This window comes from Capra hircus, chromosome 3 (assembly GCF_001704415.2).
Source record: "Capra hircus breed San Clemente chromosome 3, ASM170441v1, whole genome shotgun sequence".
In the NCBI taxonomy this organism is placed as follows: Eukaryota; Metazoa; Chordata; class Mammalia; order Artiodactyla; family Bovidae; genus Capra; species Capra hircus.
In genome coordinates, this window is record NC_030810.1 from 22,901,389 (window position 1) to 22,923,806 (window position 22,418).

General features: G+C 35.2%; 1 protein-coding gene across 2 annotated transcripts in view; it reads right to left on the minus strand.

Annotated features, from left to right (window-relative positions):
* Nucleotides 1-22,418, minus strand: part of SPATA6 (spermatogenesis associated 6) — a 167,716-nt gene that overhangs the window by 20,706 nt on the left and 124,592 nt on the right. Inside the window, exon 11 of one of the 2 annotated variants that reach the window (XM_018043965.1) lies at nucleotides 18,940-18,991. In XM_018043965.1, the coding sequence (XP_017899454.1) occupies nucleotides 18,940-18,991 (52 nt within the window). Of the gene's footprint in view, nucleotides 1-18,891; nucleotides 18,992-22,418 lie in introns of both variants that reach the window. The other variant, XM_005678448.3, reaches the window with a different exon arrangement.

The following is a 22,418-nucleotide window of genomic DNA, read 5'->3' on the forward strand; positions in this document are numbered from 1 at the left end:
AATCAAGTAATTTACCACATCAAAGTAAGGAAAAAAGCATATAATTACCTCAATAGATACAATGTAGTAAAATTCATACATTTATAATTTAAATCTCTTAGAAGATAAGGAATATAAGAAACTTCTGTAACCTGACAAAACATGTTCACAAAAAGTCTACATAAATCATCACACTCAATGTTCAATAATGATAGAAAGCTTTCTTTGGATGGCAAATAAGCCAAGCCTTTTCTATCACCACTTCTATTGGATACTGGAAACCCTAGAAGTGTAATAAGACAAAGATAAACAAAAGAAGTAGAGATTAAAGAGGAATAAATAAAATGCCATTATCTTCAGATTTTATAATTACATATAAAAATATCCAAAATCTACCATCTATTAACATTAATATGTAAATGTAAGGTCATCACTGGATACAAGATAACTATACAAAAATCTATTCTAAGAAATCATCATACCAAGAATTAATAGACAATAGAATTTTAAAAGATACAATTTATAATAACATAAATATCAGACATCCAGGAAGGCTATGGTTTTTCCAGTAGTCATGTATGGATGTGAGAATTGGACTGTGAAGAAGGCTGAGCACTGAAGAATTAATGCTTTTGAACTGTGGTGTTGGAGAAGACTCTTGAGAGTCCCTTGGACTGCAAGGAGATCCAACCAGTCCATTCTGAAGGAGATCAACCCTGGGATTTCTTTGGAAGGAATGATGCTAAAGCTGAAACTCCAGTACTTTGGCCACCTCATGCGAAGAGTTGACTCATTGGAAAAGACTTTGATGCTGGGAGGGATTGGGGGCAGGAGGAGAAAGGGACGACCGAGGATGAGATGCTAGATGGCATCACCGACTCGATGGACGTGAGTCTGAGTGAACTCCGGGATTTGGTGATGGACAGGGAGGCCTGGTGTGCTGCGATTCATGGGGTCGCAAAGAGTCGGACACGACTGAGTGACTGAACTGAACTGAGGAATAAATCTCTTGAAATACATGCAAGTCTTCTAAAATAAAAACTATGACAAAATTGGAACAAATTAAAGATCTAAATTTATTTTTAAAGTCACCATTTTTATGAATTAGAAGATTCAATACTGGTAAGATATCAGTTCTCCTCTAATCAAAGCACAGATTTAATGTAATCCCAATCAAAATCCTAGCAGGTTTTTAAAACTGACAAGTTGACACTGGAATGCAGATAAAAATACAAAGAACCAAGAATAATCATAGCAATCTGCAAGAAAGAATAAAGTTAATGGACTTATGCCATAGGATATCAAGTTATTATAAACTTATAGAAATTGAGAAAGTATGGTAATAATACAAAATTAGACAATTAAATCAATTAAATAGAAGAAAATTCAGAAACAGACTCATGTATCTAAACTCCCAATGGAACAAACAGAATCCAGGACTATCTCTCCAAGAACTTACAGTGAGGAAAAGAAAGACTGTTTAGAGAAAGATGCTGGATCATAATCATATGAGGATAAAATGAATCTTGATCCAAATCTCACATTATATATACAAATCAAATCCACATGCATTGTTGATCTAACGTGAAAGGCAACATGATTAAAGATTTTATAAATAGGAGAATATTTTTAGAACCATGGTTAGCCAAAGTTTTCTTACATGGGGTAAAGCAAGTGCTAACCAAAGCATTAACCAATGTACCAATGCAACTGAGCTACATTAAATTAAGAAGTTGTATTCCCAAAAGGACTCTCATTCAGAAAACAAATATCCAAGTTACAGATTGAAATATATTCATAATATAAAACATGTCCATCAGAAAATGTCCAGGAATGAAAATAAAAGACCTTAAGAGACACATGGCAAACAGAGAGCAAGTCTAACGTGTCGAACGTGTGCTCTTTGAGAAGCTCTACAAATGTCAAACAATAAATACAGAGAAAACCACACACAAGTGTATATTTAACTACTAAAAATAAATTACAAAGAAAAAATATTTTAAGAATTGCCAGAGAAGGGAATTCCAGGAAGATGTTACTGGCACTGTGGTGGGTAGAATAATAGTTCCCAGTGATATCCAAGCCTTACTTCCCAGAGCCAGGGATTATGTTACTGCAGATTGTACAGATCTGATTAAGGTTAAGGATCTTGATAAGAGATTACCTTGCATTATTTGGGTGGGCCCAATCTAATCAATCATATGTGACAGTTGGACCCTATAGAAGGCTGAGAGTCCCTTGGACTGCAAGGAGATCAAACCAGTCAATCCAAAAGGAAATCAACTCTGAATATTCACTGGAAGGAGTGATGCTGAAGCTGAAGCTCCAATATTTTGGCCACCTGAGGTGAGGAGCGGACAGTCTTTTCTCATTTGGAAAAGACTCTGGTACTGGGAAAGATTAGGGAAGGAGAAGAGGAGGACAACAGGAGATGAGATGGTTGGATGGCATCGCCGACTCAGTGGATATGAGTGGAAATCAACTCTGAATATTCACTGGAAGGAGTGATGCTGAAGCTGAAGCTCCAATATTTTGGCCGCCTGAGGCGAGGAGCTGACAGTCTTTTCTTAATTGGAAAAGACTCTGGTACTGAGAAAGATTAAGGGCAGGAGAAGAAGAGGATGACAGAAGATGAGATGGTTGGATGGCATCGCTGACTCAGTGGATATGAGTTTGAGCAAACTCTGGGAGATAGTGAAGGACAGGGAAAGCCTGGTATGCTGCAGTCTGTGGGGGTCACAAAGAGTGGACACGACTTAGCAACTGAACATCAACAATGTAATCAAATGATTTGTTAAAAGCAGAGAAACCTTTTGTGGCTATGGTTAGACAGAGGGAAATGTGACTAAGAATAAGGGTCAGGGAGATGGAATTGTTGAAGGCTTTGCAAATGGAGGAAAAGTGGCCACAAGCCAAGAAATGTGGGTGGTTGCCAGAAGCTAGAAATAGTAAGGAAATGGGTCCTCCCTGGAAACTCTAGAAAGAAAACAGACACCTTGATTTTGGCCCCATAAGACCCGTTTTAAAACTCAGGTCTATAGAAATGTAGGATAATTAATTTTAGTCACCAAATTTATTATGGCAGCAAGAAAAAACAAATATACACAGGTATAAATCACCTCATAAGAACATACAGAAGTTGTTTTGATGTTAGATGGAATAATTCATGGCAGACCATGCTATTGCTAAAAACTAGAAAAGCCAGAAAAAAATAAAAATTTACATTTTTTAAACATATTAGAAAGGTACAGAAACAATGAAGACTAGAGATAACTAAAATTTCAGAGGAGAGAATCTTTCAAAAGTAGAATAATGATCTATAGCTCTATTTCTCCTCAAAGCATTTACACATTCTGAGTATGGACAAGAGGTGAAGAACCAGGGCTTATATTACGACAAGGGTCATTGCTGTGACACAGAGAAATTAACAAAGCTTTTGATGGCTATAGGGAAATGGAGTGATGAAACTAGTGATGAAAATGACATACAGCCAGTTTCTCAATCATGACATCTATTGATTTATAAAGCTGTACAGGACTGCTAGGTAGATAACTCAAAAGTATCTGAAAAGTACAGCAGATATTAGTGCAGTCTTATGGTGCTTAAGAAATAAAGATATACCAGGGCAAGAAGCCTTGAAAATACAAGAAGCAAAATCCACAGAAGTAATATTGACACTTGAGGAACTGTATTCTTAACCTGAAGACTCAACAATCTGGACTAGTGAGGATAAAACAACTTGGTCCTGCCTCAAGCAAAGGTTATTTCTGGGGGACAGAGCACCCAGCCTAATTGTTTCATGAAACACTAGGCTAGAGAGGTAGAACTGAAGACTTGAAGAGCCTCAAACACAGAAAAGGTCCTTATCAAGGTATTTACTAAATTTTTAAGGTGTGCTAGGTGTAAATCAGGTAACTTCAAAATAACAAAAAGTTTCACTCAAAAGCTCAGTTGGGGGAAAGAAAAACCACAGTGGGAAAATTTGAGAACAGTAACCGAAACTGGAAAAAGTTTTCCTACTTCCATAGTGATGAGTACAAATGGTTTACAGTAAATTCTGAAGAGGCTGGAGCAGTCTGGGATCCATTAACTCTCAAAACTAACATCCCAAAGTCACCTGTCAAGATAAAACTTTACATTGAATAAAAACATCTGGGGAAAGAATCTAAATTGATCAGGGAAATAAAATTAAAATAAGAAAAATTCTATATAAAAGTTGGAAAGAGAAAGTCAGGAAATCTAAATTGCCATATTTTCAAACAAATGACCAAAACAGAAAAAGAAGAGCGCTCAAGCTACAAAGTTAGAAAAGCAAACATAAATCATATGTCCTTTCTAAAATTTAGGGAAAAAATAAATTTGTACACACACAAATCATCAAAGTGGGTTAAGCTTCATAAAAAGTTTTTTAAGAGGGGGAAAAAAGACCAAATAAGAGCCCTCAGCAAAAGCATGCCAGAAAAGATATGTTCGCAAAACAGATCAAAAATGTATTAAATTATCTATGCCCTCATGACAGACAGTTGACTTACCAAGAGTAAGTGGTCTTACAGGAGAACAACACAGAAACTTCTACATCTTTTATGATCTAGCCTTGGAAGTCATACATTATAATTTCTGAAACAGCCTGTTGTTTACACAGATCAGCCGTATTCATGCACAGTGGGAGGAAATTACACATTAATCACTTATACACAGAACTAACACTAACTGAAGGATAGAAGGGACAGAGTATAGTATATAATATGTTCTATGAAAAGGTAGGTAAGTACAATTGTTAAAAAGTAGATAAGATAAAAATGTGGACGGTGTATGTTTTACAAAAAATTAACTGTTTTGGAGTCATCTTTGGTGGTAGTTTGTTATTTTTGTCCTGAGACTATTTTGCTGACAAAGCAAACGAGGACTTGGGTTATATTCTTTTCATATTGTATATTTTATGTTATATATACGTATATTCTTATATTCTCTGGTATCTTTGAGAAATGAGACTTGATGTGGGAAAAAAGAAGACACATATAAGATATATTACATTGGCCATAATGCGCGTTTGTTACAGAAAAAATCCTGAACAAACTTAATAAGTTAAGGGGAGGAATCTGTGATCCTAATTTAGAATCTGAATATATGAGGTATCATTTGTTTAAAAATACGTCTTTCCTAGTTCTGCCCATTGAAAAGACCTAAAAAACAATGACCAATGCTGTAGCATGAACACCACTGGTACACAAGTTTTGTTCTGAAATATAACTGCCCATCAAAACAAACCAGAATTTCTTAGAGAAATGGATGGCTACCATCAGATCTAGGTGAGGAAATGTGCAACATGAGCCTGGAACTATTACAGCCTACCAAGTTCACATCCAAAAGACTTCAGAGCCAACACGAAGAGCTTCCCATTGCTCAAAGTTACACTCATTAAATAAATACTGTAACTCCATTTATATGCATTAATCACATACAATGTATATATGTGTGTATATACATACACACACACACACACACACACACATATATATATGTATATATAATCCAAAATATACAAAGCTCAAATTGTTAGAACAGGGAAATTAAAATAGGCAAATTACAATGGGAGATTTTTAAAAACTGTTCTCTCAGTAGCTGATAGAATTAACAGACAAGAAAAAATCAGTGAGGATAAAGAAAAACTGAACCATATTAACAAACTTGACCTAGCTGTCAAGCACACTAAGCTCAACAAAGACAGATATTATGTGTTTTTTTCTAAAATGCACTTGGAAGGAAAATGGACCACGTATTAAGCATAAAAGAGATCTCAAAAGTTTCAGAAGACTGAAAACTCACGTGTACTCAAGCTACAGTAGAATGAAGCAAAAATTAAAAAAAAAAAAAATAGATTCCTCCCACACCAAAAATGTTTGAGAATCTAGCAATATACTTTTAAATATCCCAAGGATAAAACAAAAATTACAATTGAAATGGTAGCAAAAATATGACATTGATTAGATGGGTATGACATCTATAGTTTTAATTAAATATATGTATACAATAGGAAAAAGACTAAATTTCATGATGTGAATAGTCACTGAAAGTTTCTAACAGAAAGAACAGCAAATTAACTCCAAAGAAAGAAACAGGAAGTGATATAGACCAAAAATTAATAATGTAGGAAAAATATATACAACACAGCCAATAAAACCAACAGTGGATTTTTCAGGGGAAAAAAGTAACAATCTCATTATTCCTTTGTGAAACTGACTTCTCAGTTGCTTATAATAATCTCCAATTTATTATCATCATAGAAAAGTGATTTTAAAAAAAATAGCAAACATTATTAAATACTTTCTATATGCCTGTGCCATTCTAAATATGTTATATATACCAATTCTACTAATACAAGAAACCTATCAGGAAACTGGAATAGAACAGTACTTGCTGAACAGACTGGTTCCAGACACAGCCTCCATAAAACAGCACACAGTCCTAGTTGCAGGCATACAGAGCAATATATTTATTAAATTTGTTAAACTTACTAATCAACTTCAGAATTTTAATATTTAAACCATACTATTCCCTGGCAAATCATATACCCTTCTTGATTTATTCTTTCATTATATTATTTTCACAAATCTCACTCTAAATTGTCATTCTTTCCACAAGCCAACTGACTACTTAATGCTATCAAATTCATTTCCTAAGAAAAACACTATACACTGATCACACAAGAAGAGGCTGCCAGATAGCAGTGGGTATATGTGCTTTGTTTGGACCACAGAACGTTTTGTTTTAATGTGAATTAAAGACAATAAATTTATATTAAAATGAATACTTTAAAAAAATAATTGGAAGATCTGGCAACCTTGTGCCTGAATTCCTATACAGCAACACTTTTATCTAGAGCTGAGTAGTGGTTTGTTTTCTCATCCACAGAGGTTACAGACTGTCTCTATGGGTCACAGTACTCAACACCTATCCTAACTCCTGAATGCATCTGACTTCATGACTCCTGGATTTCAGGATAAAGTCTATGCTTCCTATTTGGTTTTCCCCACAATTTGGCCCAACAAGAACCTTCTAGTTTAACTGGATTATACCTCACAATTTTCAGAATGAGTTTTATGTAAAAACGTGAATTTCTAGACAGTATAGGCTGATAGGATTACATCACACTCTCTTATTTGTGCCAAAAGGCACCGGAAACTGGGGTTTCAGACGCTGTAACAGAAGGACTGGGGCTTTGTTGAAATGATTTTAGATTTTCTTGAAAACATGTTTAAGATAAAATGTCGAGAGTCTTCTCCTTACTCAACTGGGTTTTATTTCCAAAGGGGTCTTTCATGATCATTAACTTCCATTAGCTTGTTTGAGATGGGTTCTCTTCATTTATAAATGATTGTCAAATTTCTGATATAATATGTTTTACTCTCCTCTGTACTAATAAAACATTTAAGGATTTATGAAGGACCTTTTTACTGCCCCAGAAGAGGTTGATATTTAAATTCTTTGTGAAATAAAAACTTTTCTTTACTTTTAAAAATTGTGATGCAATTTTTAAAAAATCCCCAAAACCTAACATTTGTATTCAAGATGGTATAGCTTTGTCTGTGAGTATCTTTCAGACAGGACCAACATGGACTTTGGCCTGATCTGTATTTAGGGAGTGTGTTTTAGTGTCCAATTTGCAATGTGTGTCTCTGGTATGTTGCTGTTTGTTTCTGAACATGGATCTTGTGTTTGCATGTTTTCACATGTTTATGCTTAGGCATATTGTTAGATATATGTATAAGACTGTATGTATTCTTAGAGCTTAGTGTTCAAGATCAAAGAGTATTAATATAAATTTAAATCTTGGCTCCAACCATCCTAAGTAGCTATGTGACCTTATATAGAAGTCATAACTTTTCTGAGGCTCAGTTTCTTATCTATGAAATAGTACTTCTTAATAGTACTCACTTTGTAAAATTATTATGAGGATAAAATGGAATAATAAATACATGCATGGTGCCTGGCCTATAGTAAATGTTTAATAAAGTTATTATTCCTATGTAACCAATTTCAGTTTTTCTCTGGAAAAACAATAACATTTCCTACTTATGCTTTTTATTCTTATCCTTCATCATATACTGTGCCACACTACTTTTTTAATCTTTCATATTTCTTTTTTGGTTTAAAAATCATAACTGAATTACATAAGTTCCTTATGGAAAATCTGATTTCACGAGAATATCCCCAGTGCTTTGCATAGTCCAAGCAACAGAGGATACAGACACTTGATGAAAATGTTCAATATATACTGCAAGAAAGAACTGAAGCAAAAAAAAAAAGAAGAATAATTTGAAGAGCTTGTGTTCAGATTGCTCTTAATGTAAAACAATTCAAGATACTGAGATTTAGTATACCATGTAAGTCAACGTGAGCAACCTTACTGCCTTCCACTTAAGAAAGGCAGGTCAGGGACAAGACTAATTAAAGTGTTTAAAAGAAGTGATGCTGAGGTCTTTTACTTTCGAGCAGGAAGGGGTTGTTTGTGTGTGTCTGTGTATGTGCATGTATATGTATACTTATATTGCTTTTGTTTAAAGGCATTAGAAAGCTGCTTAAACAACACTGAGTAGTGCCAAGATTCCTGAGGGGAGGAGTGAGTTAACAGCCTACAGCTGTTATTTTCCTAGGGACATTTGTGAATTCTGAGAACAGAACAAAAAGTTGAGAAAAGTATGCTTTGTGACAGGCCCACTGTTGGAGGACAAACAAATCAGCAGTGTTTTGGCAGTCTTACTATGTTAGATGGACAAAACTGAAAATCTGAGAGGCCAAAAGTCAATGAGACTCACTGGGTGCAAAACTGAGTTGACTGTTCGTCAATACACTTGTAGAATACCTGAAACTATACAGGGTGAAGGGACAAAAACTCAGCAGAAAGTCTCTGAAAAGCAGAAAGAATTTTCTATCTTGCCTGAGAAGATGAGCGTTGCAAATAGTACCTACGAGAATGAAGGGAGTTCTCAGGTAGCGCAGTGGTAAAGAATCTGCCTGCCAATGCAGGAAACACAAAAGACGTGAGTTTGCGCCCTGGGTCAGGAAGAGCCCTTGGAGTAGGAAATGGCAGCCCACTCCAGTATTCTTGCCTGGAAAATTTTATGAGGAGCCTGGTGGGCTACAGTCCATGGGGTTGCAAAGAGTTGAACATGATTGGGTGGCTGCACATATATTCACATGAGCAGGAAGGGGTCTGTAATCACACCAACTCTCAGGTAAAAGTCAAAAGCACTGAAAATGAAGAACTCAATAGGTTTTTAAAAAAATATTTAGAGAAAAATTACAAAGATGAAGAGTTCTTGTACACAGAAATGTCACCCTTCATCCAAGTTCTCTTAATGTTAACATTTCATACAAGCAGAGTAAATTTTGCAAAACTAAGAAATTAACATTGTATACTATTATCTAAACTACAGACTTTATTTGGATTTCACCAATTTTTTCAATAATGTACTATTTCTGTTCCAGGATCCAAAACAGGATGCCGTGCTGCATTTAGTCATCGTTTCTCCTTTGTTTCCTCCAATCTGTGATCAGTTTCTGTGCTGCCGTCTCCTGATTTTGACATACCAGTCAGCTATTTTGTACAAAGTTTCTCCATTTGGTTTTGTCTGATGTATTCTCACATTTAGGCCAAGGTTATGGGTTTGGCAGAACAATATGACACAGACATGTCCTTCACATCCCCTGATATAAAGGGATGCCTGCTATCAACATCGGTTATCACTAGCGATGTGAATCTTGATCACTTTGATAATAAAGTGGTGCCATCTGCCAGATTTCTCCACCAAAACTGTGTGCACTCAGTCAGTCACTTGTGTCCAACTTTTTGTGACCCCATGGACTGTAATCTGCCAGGCTCCTCTTTCCATGGGATTTTTCTCGGCAAGGATACTGGAGTGGGTTGCCATTTCCTCTTCCAACCCAGGGATCAAATCTCTGTCTCCCACACTGGCAGGTGATTCTTTACCACTGTGCCACCTAAATTATTATTTCGTTTTTTCCATGTTCTATTCTTAGACGTAAATCAAGCCCAGCCCAAGAGCAAGAGAAGAATTAAGCTCTATTTTTAGAGTGGGCAATATCAACAATTATTATTTAGGATTCTTCGGTAAGGAAGATTGGTTCATTCTCACCATTATTTATTCATTGTTTTATTTACATCAGTGTGGATTCATGGATATTTATTTCATATAATTCAATACTAATGCTATTTATTTTGTTGCTCAAATTATTCAAGAAATGGCCAGTTGGGGGGCTCATTCAGGTTGCTCCTGTGTCCTTTAGACAGATATACCCCTATTCCTCTTACATTTTGAACAATTCATCACTTTCCATAATGTAAGATGTTCTAGGCTCTACCCTGAGAATTAACTATTGCTCCAAGAAAAAAGACCTGTTGATTTTCATAGAAAATAAATATTCAGAAATAATAGGTGTTAGATCTGGGAGCTGGGTATGCTTATTGTTATTGGGTTGTCACTCCCTCTAGGCCCTTTCAAAGGGTAAAGACAGGAGTAACTCTGAATTAATCTATTTGTATATATTAAAAAAAAACATGAATTAAAATTGTCATCTCAGACTCTAATCCAGCTTCACAGAGTTCATTCTAGCTTTATCCATCTTGTTTCTTTGTAACTTCTTTTTCTGACAGTGAGAAACCTGGTTATTTTATCCACAATTTACTTATTTGTCCAACTCTCATATAAATGTAAAGCATTTTCAGAATTGTTAATCCATATCACTGTGTAAAGCACATTTATCTACTAGAGCAAGGGTTGGCAAACAGCTCCCAGGGCAATTCTGGCCCTTTGCCTGTTTTGGTATGACTGATAGCTGAGAGTAATTTTTATGCTCTTAAATGACTAGGTGGGGAAAGACAGAGCATTTCATGAAAATTTCAAGGAATTCACATTTTAGTGCACATGGATAAAGTTTTACTGGAACACAGTCATGATCATTTGTTTATGTGTTCTCTATGACTGCTTTTGTGCTCTATTAGTAGAGTTGAGTAGTTATAACAGAGACCCCACAGCATACACACAGAAAATAATTACTATCTGGCTCTTTCCAGAAAAAGTTTGGTTAATTTCCAAATAAGAATATAGAGATCATGTAGTTCTTCTTGGCTTTAGCTTTACAGTATCCAGCCAAAACACCATATTCCGAAGTTATTTAGATAAGCTAATTTAAAGACAAGTCTTGTAATTTTAATACTGCTAGTTCATTATAATCTACATTAAATCTTCAAAAGAGTCAACATGACACATTAAATTTTTATATAATAAATTTAACTCTTTCTAATGTATATTAGAAGAGTAAAATATTCTGTCTCCCCCCACCAAGTCATTTAGAAATATAAAAACTACTCTCAGCTATCAGCCATTTTCCTAGGAGTTTTGACAAATATATTAAGTCATATATCAGTCATACCAGTATATTAATGAGTGCCTGTACCCTAAAAATTCCCGTGAGGTGAGTTTCTTTGCAGTTAACAGCTTCTGTGTCTCCTAACCTTTGCTATTTTAACAATGTCGTATAAATAAAATCATGCAATGTATAGCTTTGGGGTTCTGGCTTTTTTTATTTAGCAAAACTAAATTTAAGATTCATCATGTAACATTCATTAATAGCTTACTCTTTTTTGTTGCTGAATTATATTTCATTGAATGGCTATACCATGGTTTGTTCACCGTTCATAATTAAAGAACATGTTGTTTTTGGAAATGATGAATAAAGTTTCTATAAACATTCAGCTTCCCTGGTGGCTCAGAGGTTAAAGCGTCTGCCTCCAATGCAGGAGACCCGGGTTCGATCCCTGGGTCAGGAAGATCCCCTGGAGAAGGAAATGGTAATCCACTCCAGTATTCTTGCTTGGAGAATCCCATGGACGGAGAAGCCTAGTAGGTTACACTCCACAGGGTCGCAAAGAGTCGGACACGACTGAGTGACTTCACCTTACCTTACCTTACCTTACCTTAAACATTCACGTACAGGTTTCTGTGTGAAGATATGCTTTCAGTTCACTTGGGTAAATAGCTAAGAAAAGGACTGCTGGGTCATAGGGCAAGTGTATGTTTAAACTTACACAAAACTACCTTCAAACTGTCCTCTAGAGTGGCTGTAAGATTGAGCATTCCCACCGGCATTAAATGATAATACCTGTTGTTCCATATCCTTGACAGTATTTTTAGGGTTTCTTTTTAGGGAGGCACTGGGGGGTAGTTTTGTTTAACAAATTCTAATAGGTGTGTAATAGTATCTTAGGTTGTATTAATTTGCATTTCTATATTGACTACTGAGCATCTTTTCATATGCTAACTGGATAAAATGTCTGTTCAGATCATACACCCAGTTTTAATTTTATTTATTTATTTATCGTTGAGCCTGAAGAGTTGTTTTATATATTTCAGTTTTGGATATAAGTTCTTAACTATATATGTGATTTACAAATATTTTTATTTAGACAAGGGTTAATCTTTCTATTCTCTTAACAGTGTCTTCATAGAGCAAAAAAATTTAATTTTAATAACATTTACCAATAACTTGCCTTTTCCTTTATAGGGCTTCCCTGGTGGCTCATATGGCAAAGAATATGCCTGCAATGCTGGAGACCTGGGTTTGATCCCTGGATCAGGAAGATTGTCTGCAGAAGGGACTGGCAACCCACTCTAATATTCTTGCCTGGAGAATCCCAAGGGCAGAGAAGCCTGGCAGGCAACAGTCTACAGGGTCACAAAGAGTCAGACATGACTGAGCGACTAACACTTTCACTTTCCTTTTCCTTTATAGATCATGTGTTTGATGTCATATCTAAAGTCATTTAAAAATACAAATTAAATGGATTTTCTACTATGTTTTGTGCTGGGCTTAGTTGCTCAGTCATGTCCAGCTCTTTTGCAACTCCATAGACTGCAGCCTGCCAGGCTCCTCTTCCATGGGGATTCTCCAGGCAAGAATACTAGGGTGGGTTGTCATGCTCTCTTCTAGGGGATCTTCCCAACCCAGAGATCGAACCCAGGTCTCCTGCATTGCAGGCAGATTCCTTACTGTCTGAGGCACCAGGTAAATCCCAATATACTGGAGTGGGTAGCCAATCCCGTCTCCAGGGGATCTTCCTGACCCAGGAATCAAACCTGGGTCTCCTGCATTGCAGGCATATTCTTTACCAGCTAAGCTACCAGGGAAGCCCCTACTATGTTTTAGGTCTATGATATATTTTTGATATATTTTTAATTATGTGTCAGCAGTTTGTTTTTGGTTGTCCACAACCATGTGTTAAAAAGAGAATAAATGCAAAGACTCTATTTAATTGGGTTTATACTTTTGTTAAAAATCAGTACTTGTGTGGGTCTATTTCCAGAGGATTTCTTCTATTCCTTGATATCTGTGTCTATAAGTTAATCAATACCACAGTCTTCATTGGTGGCACAGTGATAAAGAGTCCATTTGCCAATGCAGGAGCCACAAAAGACTCGGGTTCAATCCTTGGGTTGGGAAGATCTCGTGGAGTAGGAAATGGCAACCGGCTCTAGGATTCTTGCCTGGAAAATTCCAGGGACAGAAGAGCCTTGCAGGCTACAGTCCATGGGGTCACAAAGAGTTGGACACAACTAAGTGCCTGAGCGCGCGCGCACACACACACACATACACACACACACACACACCCCTTGCAGGCTACAGCCCATGGGGTCTCAAAGAGTTGGACACAACTAAGTGCCTGAGCGCGTGCGCACACACACACACATACACACACACACACACACCCCTTGCAGGCTACAGCCCATGGGGTCTCAAAGAGTTGGACACAACTAAGTGCCTGAGCGCGTGCGCGCGCACACACACACACACACACACACACACACACACACACACACACAGAGTCTTCATTGCTGTGCTTTACAGTTAAATCTTAAAATTAGGTGGTGGATCCTCCAATTTTGTTCTTTCAGAACTTCTTTGGTATCTCAAGTACTCTTCCATTCACATTTTAGAATCAGCTTATCAATATCCATTTGAAAGCTTGATGGGGTTTTATGATTTCATTGAATCTAGAGTTCAAACTGGGAAAAACTTACATCTTAACATTAAGTCTTCCAACCAATGAATATGGTGTAACTCTGTTTTAGTTGTCTCTTCTTTGATTTCTTTCGACAGTGCTTTGTAGTTCTCAGAACGCAGATCCTGCATTCTGTATAATCCTGTTAGAATTATATGTAAGCACTTCAGTTTCTGGTGCTATTGTAAACTATATGGATTTTCTTTTTTTAAATTCCAATTGTTCATTGCTAGTATATAGGAAAAAATTACTTTCTTTTTATCCTGTGACATTGATAAACTTACTTCTTAGGAGTTTTTCTGTAGATCATTTGGAATTTTCTACATAAATAACCATATCCTTTGCAAATAGTTTTGTTTCTTCCCTTCTAACCTTTATGCCTTTTATCTATGTTCTTATCTATCTGTATAATCTAAGACTCTCAGTATGATGTTAAAGAAATGGTGAGAGAGGGCTTGCTTGCCTTGCTTCTGAGCTTAGGGGGAAAAAGCATTTAGTCTTTCACCATTAAGTATAACATCAGCAGTAGGTTTTAAATAAATTTATATTAAAAAAAAATGCTTCTTAATTAGGTTAAGGAATGCTTCTACCTCAACTTTACCAAGAGTGTTTAACATGAATAGAGTTAAACTTTGCTGTATACTTTTTCCGTCTATTGAAATGACACAGAACAAAATGTAATTAATCTGTTAATAGGATGAATTTACATTGTGTTTCTGGAATAAGTCTACTTGATTACAATACATTTTCCTTTTTATATATTGCTGATTCTAATTTGCTAACATGTTGTTAAGGATTTTTATGTATATATTATATGGGATTTTGGTCTATTTTTCTTTTCTTGTAACGTAATTATCTACTTGACATTAGAAGAAATGTTGATATCATGAGATGACCCAGGATGTATTTTTTCTCTATTTTCAGGAATGTGTAAAACTAGCATTATGTTTTCCTTAAAGGTTTGGTTGAATTCACTAGAGAAAGCCTCTGGGCTTAGGGTTTTCTTATATGGGAGATTCCTAACTTTAAATTAAATTTCTTTAATGAGATAAAAAAACAACATCAAAACAAGCATAAGATACATATGATATACAGTCTAAAGACCCTTTAGAAGTGTAATTTGAGATTCCAGAGGGACAGTATTGGAACAGAACCAATGTTTAAAGAAAGAATGAATGATACCAACTTAAAAATTTAAGAAGCTCTGTAAATAATGTAGAATTAATCCAAGAAAACTACATTTAGGCATATCATAGATTACTAAACACAAAGTTGAAGAGCAAATCTTAAATGCAACAGCGTGGGGAAACCCTACAGTACTTCAGAGGAATGACAGGTGACATTCAAGTGACACAAAAGAAGCCAGAAGACAGTGAATGGCTTCCTTGAAGTGTCACAGGAGGAAACGCCCTAGTGGTCCAGTGGTTAGGACTCCATGCTTTCCCTGCTGAGAGCAGAGGTTCAATCCCTGATTGGGGAACTAAGATCCCTGTGGTATGGCCAAAAATTAGGAAGATAAAGCGCCAAAAGGAAACAGCCACCAACCTGGATATAATACAGAATTTTATAATCCTACATAAAAGTAGAACCATCATGTTTTTAAACAAACAAAATTGGAATTCAAAGCCAGGATAGTAACATTAAAGAAAGTACTACAGGGGGGAGGAAAATGACTCAAAAACTGAAATTGGAACATGGAACCTCAGGAAAGGATGAGTAATAACAGAAAAGGTAAATATGTGATTAAAATGAATAAACATTACTACACAAGCAAAATGAATTTGTTGTATGTTTTACATATGTAGAATCAAAATGCAAGATAATAGATATCCAGAAAATGAGGCAGGTTAAAAAAACAGTTAAATGTTTTTAGGTCCCAACATTATTGGCGAGGTCAACAAAGAAATAATTTGTTATGTATGCAAGTTGCAATCTCTAGGGCAACCAATAACATAGTTTTAAAAAGTGAATAACAAGTTAATAAAAAGGAAAAGGATTATAAAAAAGTTATTAACTCAAGTGAAAGCTGCATCAGTCACATAAGAATTCTAGATTTTCAACCTGGAAAAAATCTCATGTGCTATTCACAAGATACACACTTTAAATATAATGATTAAAAAAAGGATGGAAAATATACACCATGTATATATGGCCAAAATAAAGTTGCTCTAACTATATGCCTAGCAGTGTAGGTGTTGCTACATAGTACTATGAAACAAGAAATAATACTAGAAATAAAAAAGGACACTTTACAATAAAAGGTTTGTATCATAGTCTGAAATCTGTATCCAACCAACAAGGCTTCAAAATATATAAAACAAAGTTAACAGAACTAGAAAGAAAAAGAGACATCCACAGTCATAGAACTTGAAACTTTCTTGAAATTTGCCACCTTCCTACCACTATGCAGAAAAAATAATTCCAACTAGATCATATGCTTAAATGTGAAAGCAAACAAAAAGTCTTTAGAAGAAAACATAGGATGGAGTCTTGAAGTAAACTAAGAGAAGAAATTTTCACATACTGAGGGATGGAGAAGTCATTCTGTCCTCTCCGTCATGTGGCTTGAACTTTACGCTAATTACAGCCAGCAGTTCTTATGGCCAGTTTTTCTGAACTTTATCGAACTCCAGGGTACTAGCAGTTCTCAAGACATCTGCAGCAGCAGTCAACTGCAATCTTAAGGTCACAAGGTCTCCACTTGTGACTACACAGCCGTTTCGGACCATAACCAATCTTTACTTAACTCATCTATCTATAACTCCGTGGGTTTTGCTGATATAAGCCTCTTCCATTTTGTAGTCTGGAGGAACACAATTCAAGTGCTGCTGCTGCTGCTAAGTCCCGTCAGTCGTGTCCGACTCTGTGCAACCCCATAGACGGCAGCCCACCAGGCTCCCCCATCCCTGGGATTCTCCAGGCAAGAATACTGGAGTGGGTTGCCATTTCCTTCTCCAAAGCATGAAAGTGAAAAGTCAAAGTGAAGTCGCTCAGTCGCGTCCAACTCTCCGTGACCCCATGGACTGCAGCCTACCAGGCTCCTATTTTCCAGGCAAGAGTGCTGGAGTCGGGTGCCATTGCCTTTTCCCAATTCAAGTGCTACTCCTTCACAATTCAAACTTCTTGGGCTATAGTTCTCAGTCTGGCTCTAATAAAATATTTCTATTCTTATTTTAGATTGTTTATTGATTATTTCCACTGATAAGACAAACATTCTAAAAATGCTAATAAAAAAGGTAAATTGGATTCATTGGACTTAAGAACTTCTTTTCATCAAAAGATATCATTAAAAGAAAGAAAAGGCAAGGTACAGAGTGGGAAAAGAAAATTATAAAACATATATCTGACATGTCAAGAATCTATATGGAAATTTTAACAAATTAAAAGAGACAATACAGTATAAAAATGGGCAAGTAACTTGAACAAATACTCATGAAAGAGAATACCCAAATAGCCAATGAACTAGTCACCAGGAAACAGCAAACTGAAACCATTATGTGATAAAACTACTGACAATCGAAATGTCAAAATTAAAATGCATGTATGCACACACACATATACATGTACACAACCTATCAAGTAGAAGTGAGCAATGAAACAAACTGAACTCATTCACACTGGTAGTGGGAGTGTAAATTGTTAAAATCACTTGGAAAAGCTTAATGTTTATACAGTTTATGACCAAGCAATATAGTGGTGGCAACATACCCAAATAAAATGTATACAATGTTATCTGAGGATACATACTGTTCATAACATTTCTAAAATAGCTCAAACCAGAAACAACCCAAAGGTCCATCAATAGATGAATGCATTAACCAATGGTAGTATTTTCACACAATGAAATACCATGCAGCAGCAAGAGTGAAGAACTAGGTAACAAGATGTCTGCATTGCAAAAATATCCGAACTAGAAAAACAAAATGAAAAAAAGAAAAAAAAGAGAAAAGACATGGTAGGATGTCACTGCTATAAACATAAAAATATGCAATACTTTTACTTCTAATCTTCTAACACTTCTAATCTTGTTATTAGAAGTTAGGATAATGTTAATCTTGGGAAAGGCAGTCACTGGGACTATCTGTAATTATATTATACTTTGAAAACAAGTTTAATTTAAAATCAGTATGCATAATAGAAGCTTTCAACTATATAAAATGATGCCAATGTCATATAATCCAGTTATATTCCCAGGACCAAGCTTGGTGTCCAACATGACTCCTGATAATTGTTTTTAAATAAATGACTGAAACAAGATACCAAACACGAAAAGAATAATATACTGTAATTATTTCCCACCTGTCATTTATTTTTATGTTCATTTGCCTTATGTCAGATTCTCATACTGATGTTATTTAGTACTAAACTGATAAACCTGACCTCCTCTTTTCCTCTTTTAAGTATTTAATTAGCATAAAAATCAGCTGGGAAACTTCTCCAAAACACATGTCTCATCCCTTCTCTCATTCTACCATTCAATCAAATCTATTTGCAGGAAATGGAATTTATTCTGGGTCATAAAACAAGAGTTCCCATATTTTGAAGGCTGTGAAAAATCATGAAGTCACTACTTACCGACTCTTTATGAGATAAGTATCACTAATATTTTTTTACAGTTAACATGATCTGTGTCAAACATTTTGCATAATGACTCAGGTCAGGCAAGAAGTTAGATATGTTCCCTTTAGCTAAACCACTGACTTCCATTAAATGGAGGTTGTATCTTTTCTTTTCCTTCCCAGGGATTAAATATCATGAGCGTTAAACATCTTGGGTGGTTTTCATGCCTAATTAAAAAAAAGAGCCTTTAAGAGAAAAATTTAGAAACTAACATATAAATGTCTTTGATGAGCCTGATGTGATTTCAAGACATTCTTTACCCGGTCATGGATCTCATCACAGTTGGAAGGTGAACACCAATCAGAATGGAACCTGTAGACATAAAAAACAAAGATGACTTGCAGCTAGAGGGAGAGAAAAATAAATAACCAAATGCCAGACACATAGTTACTTTTTCTTATCCCTTTGTGATAACATATAAGGATTAGAATAACAATTTTCTTTCTTTGACTGAGGATGAAAGACAGATATAAAATCAAATACTCAACCTCAACTGTAGTATTAGGTCCTTACAATATGTTCAATTAATAGTCGAACAAAGTTGGACATGCTTTGGGGACAGCAAATCTATATACCTAACCATTTTAACAATGTTCATATATAATTCTTTAGAGCTTTATCTCTAAACAAAGATACAAATTTTTATGTTAGAGCAATAATTCCACATATAGTACCTTTAAAATTATTTTCCATTCTTGGAATTAAACATGCCAAAGAAGAAGTAAAGCAGCCCATCATTTCTCTTTCTCATGCATTTCCCAAACTCAAAACTGGCACTAGTATAATTAAGATATCTTGCTTTATTAAGTGACAATGAAAATTTCTACATCCATCTGATTATAAGGTATCTACATGACATATTCTTGATAATCCCTTTATAAAGGAAATGAGTGAAAGTCATTAAGTCGGGTCCGACTCTTTGTGACCCCATGGACTATACAGTCCATGGAGTTCTCCAGGCCAGAATACTGGAGTGGGTAGCTGTTCCCTTCTCCAGGGGATCTTCCCAACCCAGGGATTGAACCCAGGTCTCCCGCACCTCAGGCAGATTCTTTACCAGCTGAACCACAAGGGAAGCCCAAGAATACTGGAGTGGGTAGACTATCCCTTCTCCAGCAGATCTTCCTGACCCAGGAATCTAACTGGCATCTCCTGCATTGCAGATGGATTCATTATAAAGGAATGAGTTACTAAAATGCTAATTGTTTGCTTAAAACCTTCTAGCTTCTAAGTTTGTCCTTACAAAGTTATAATTTTATGTGTTTACACAAAGTATAAACTAATAAGCAGGATAAATGATTTACATAATCTGTTTTAAAGAATTCAATCAATAATGGATGATCCAACCATATCTAAATCTTAATCTCCTGCATTTGTAACAGGAAGTGATGCCTGCACTTATGGAAATATATTGGCAGGCCTTATTATTGGCTACGTATGTAACACATCTTGAAAATCAGAGACTCAAATGTGCAGCTCCATTGATGATACTGTGAGAGGATCCACTAGTCTGTGCTGTGGTATAAGGAATGACTGCCTAACAGTCTTACTCCATTTAGAAAGCAAAACCTTTAGCATGAGAATATCAGCTCCTATTAAATTAGATTTGCTATTATTTCTTAGTCTGATTTTATTAATAACTCTATAAGCTAATATAATTATTATGCCATAATATTAATATTTATACTTTGAAGAGAAAACTGGTTTTGAAACATAACACTTATAATCAACAGTGAAACCCGTTTATGGTGTACTAACTCTACTGGAGTTATTCTTTTAAAAGGCTTAAAGCAAAAAGGACCTTCACGATAAATAAATCAAGCCATTTGCTTAGAGTCGCTGATAAAGCTTTCAAAAGTGTATTTATTCCTATACATGATAAAGAGTCAGCATTTTACAGCAATTTTAGAGGAAAACTTATTTAATTTTAATGAATATGTACCCAGAAAAAATAGAGCTGTATGTTCTGTCATACTCCCAATTTTGCCAAGGACATATAATCTACGTTTACATCAGTTTAAATTGTTTATTGATTCCAATGGATTGTATAAACACTCTAGTATATTTCTCAGTCACCTAAAAGCCAGATCATAGAAAGTCTTATATTTAAACATGTGGTACTAAGCATGCTAAAAAGAACAAAATGTTTTTTCTCTTGGTAATTTGTCTTAAAGACTTATTATCTGATATATTTTACTTTCCTTTACAGACTAGATCTAGATTTTTTTAGAAAATACACTCGAAGTAGAGGTGTTCTGTCTTAGTGAAAATAAAAAAGTTTATTTATACTAGAAAGTACCCAAATAAAATTTTATCAACTTATTTAGATGTGTTCAAACTAAATAACTATTACATTCTTTAATTTTAAAAGTACCTCAAATTTCTTCCAGTCATAGGTAAAATATGTAATGTTTAATATCTGAATCCTTCTAGCAAAGAACTTATTTTTCTGTATCTACTATCCAACGTCAAAACAAATGCTGTCACCTACTCTAAACCATCCCCTGCACTGAAATATGAAAAAGGGACAGCTGATATTAGCTAGCCTCAATAAAGAATTTTTGAAAACAGCCTCAGTGAAGAATTTATCAACCTGACTTCAAAATACTGAGACAAAAGTATATACAAGAGAAAAAACAACACAAGATTAAATTTGATATTTTACTATAGCAGTAGATAATTGGAGACTTCTTCAAAATATGCAAAAAAAACAGAAAAATAAATCAGTGTTTATAGTAAGATATCCAAGGAGTTATAGGTTTAAAAAATGCTTGAAAACCTACAGATATAGCAAAGAACCTAATCAAGAAAACCACAAGTGCTTAATTCTAAAAGTAGGGAAAAGTAGAGTAGCACCAATTGAATGTTTGAATATCTGAGCAGTTGTGGAATGCAAAGAAGTCCCCTGATAACAGAGACACAAGTTATCAGACTTCAGTAGAAAAACCTCTCTTTGAGAGCTTCTTTTGAACTTTTAAAACCTACCGCTATACAGACATATCTCCCTATATAGATGTATGTAGGTATGTATGTATGTACTTACCTACCTATCTGAACTTGATTTCCAGAGGCATGATTGACTTGAAGTAACATTAGTCAAAATTACCTGATTTAGGATGAGCATCTCTAGCATTCTTTCATATACCTATTTCAAATGGTTACAGGACTAATGATGAAACAAATTTATGTGTTCATAACAGGGGTGCTTTAGTACAGTTCCCAAACTGGCACACACTTGTTTGAATCATTGGCTTTGAGATAAACTGATAGATTCTGTAAGCTACTTTAAACTTTCTTATTTATGCCTGATGACCCTAGCATGCTGTAGAGACTTAGTGTGCCTTTTTAGCTTTTTGATACCATGTGTGATGATAGATTATATTTCTATGTGTTGACAGTATATCTCTTAGGTTTTCAAATTTCTACAAAATTTCTTAAATACCGAGGGTTGGGTTTGTTTGCTTTTTTTTTTTTAATTTATGACAATTCTTGTTTTCTATGTTACTAACTGTGAGGGAGGCAAGGGATTTTCAATTTGGATTCAACAACAACAAAAACAGATGAAGAGGAATTATTTCTTTCACATTCAAATTATAACAAGTGTCTTAACTTTGCCAAAACATTTTTAGAGGGAGAACTAGATCATTAACATTAAGATTATCTTAAAAAAAAAAACAAACACATTAAGATTCTCTTGGCAGTTGGGGATAGGTAATTTGATGAAAGCAGGTGATAATAA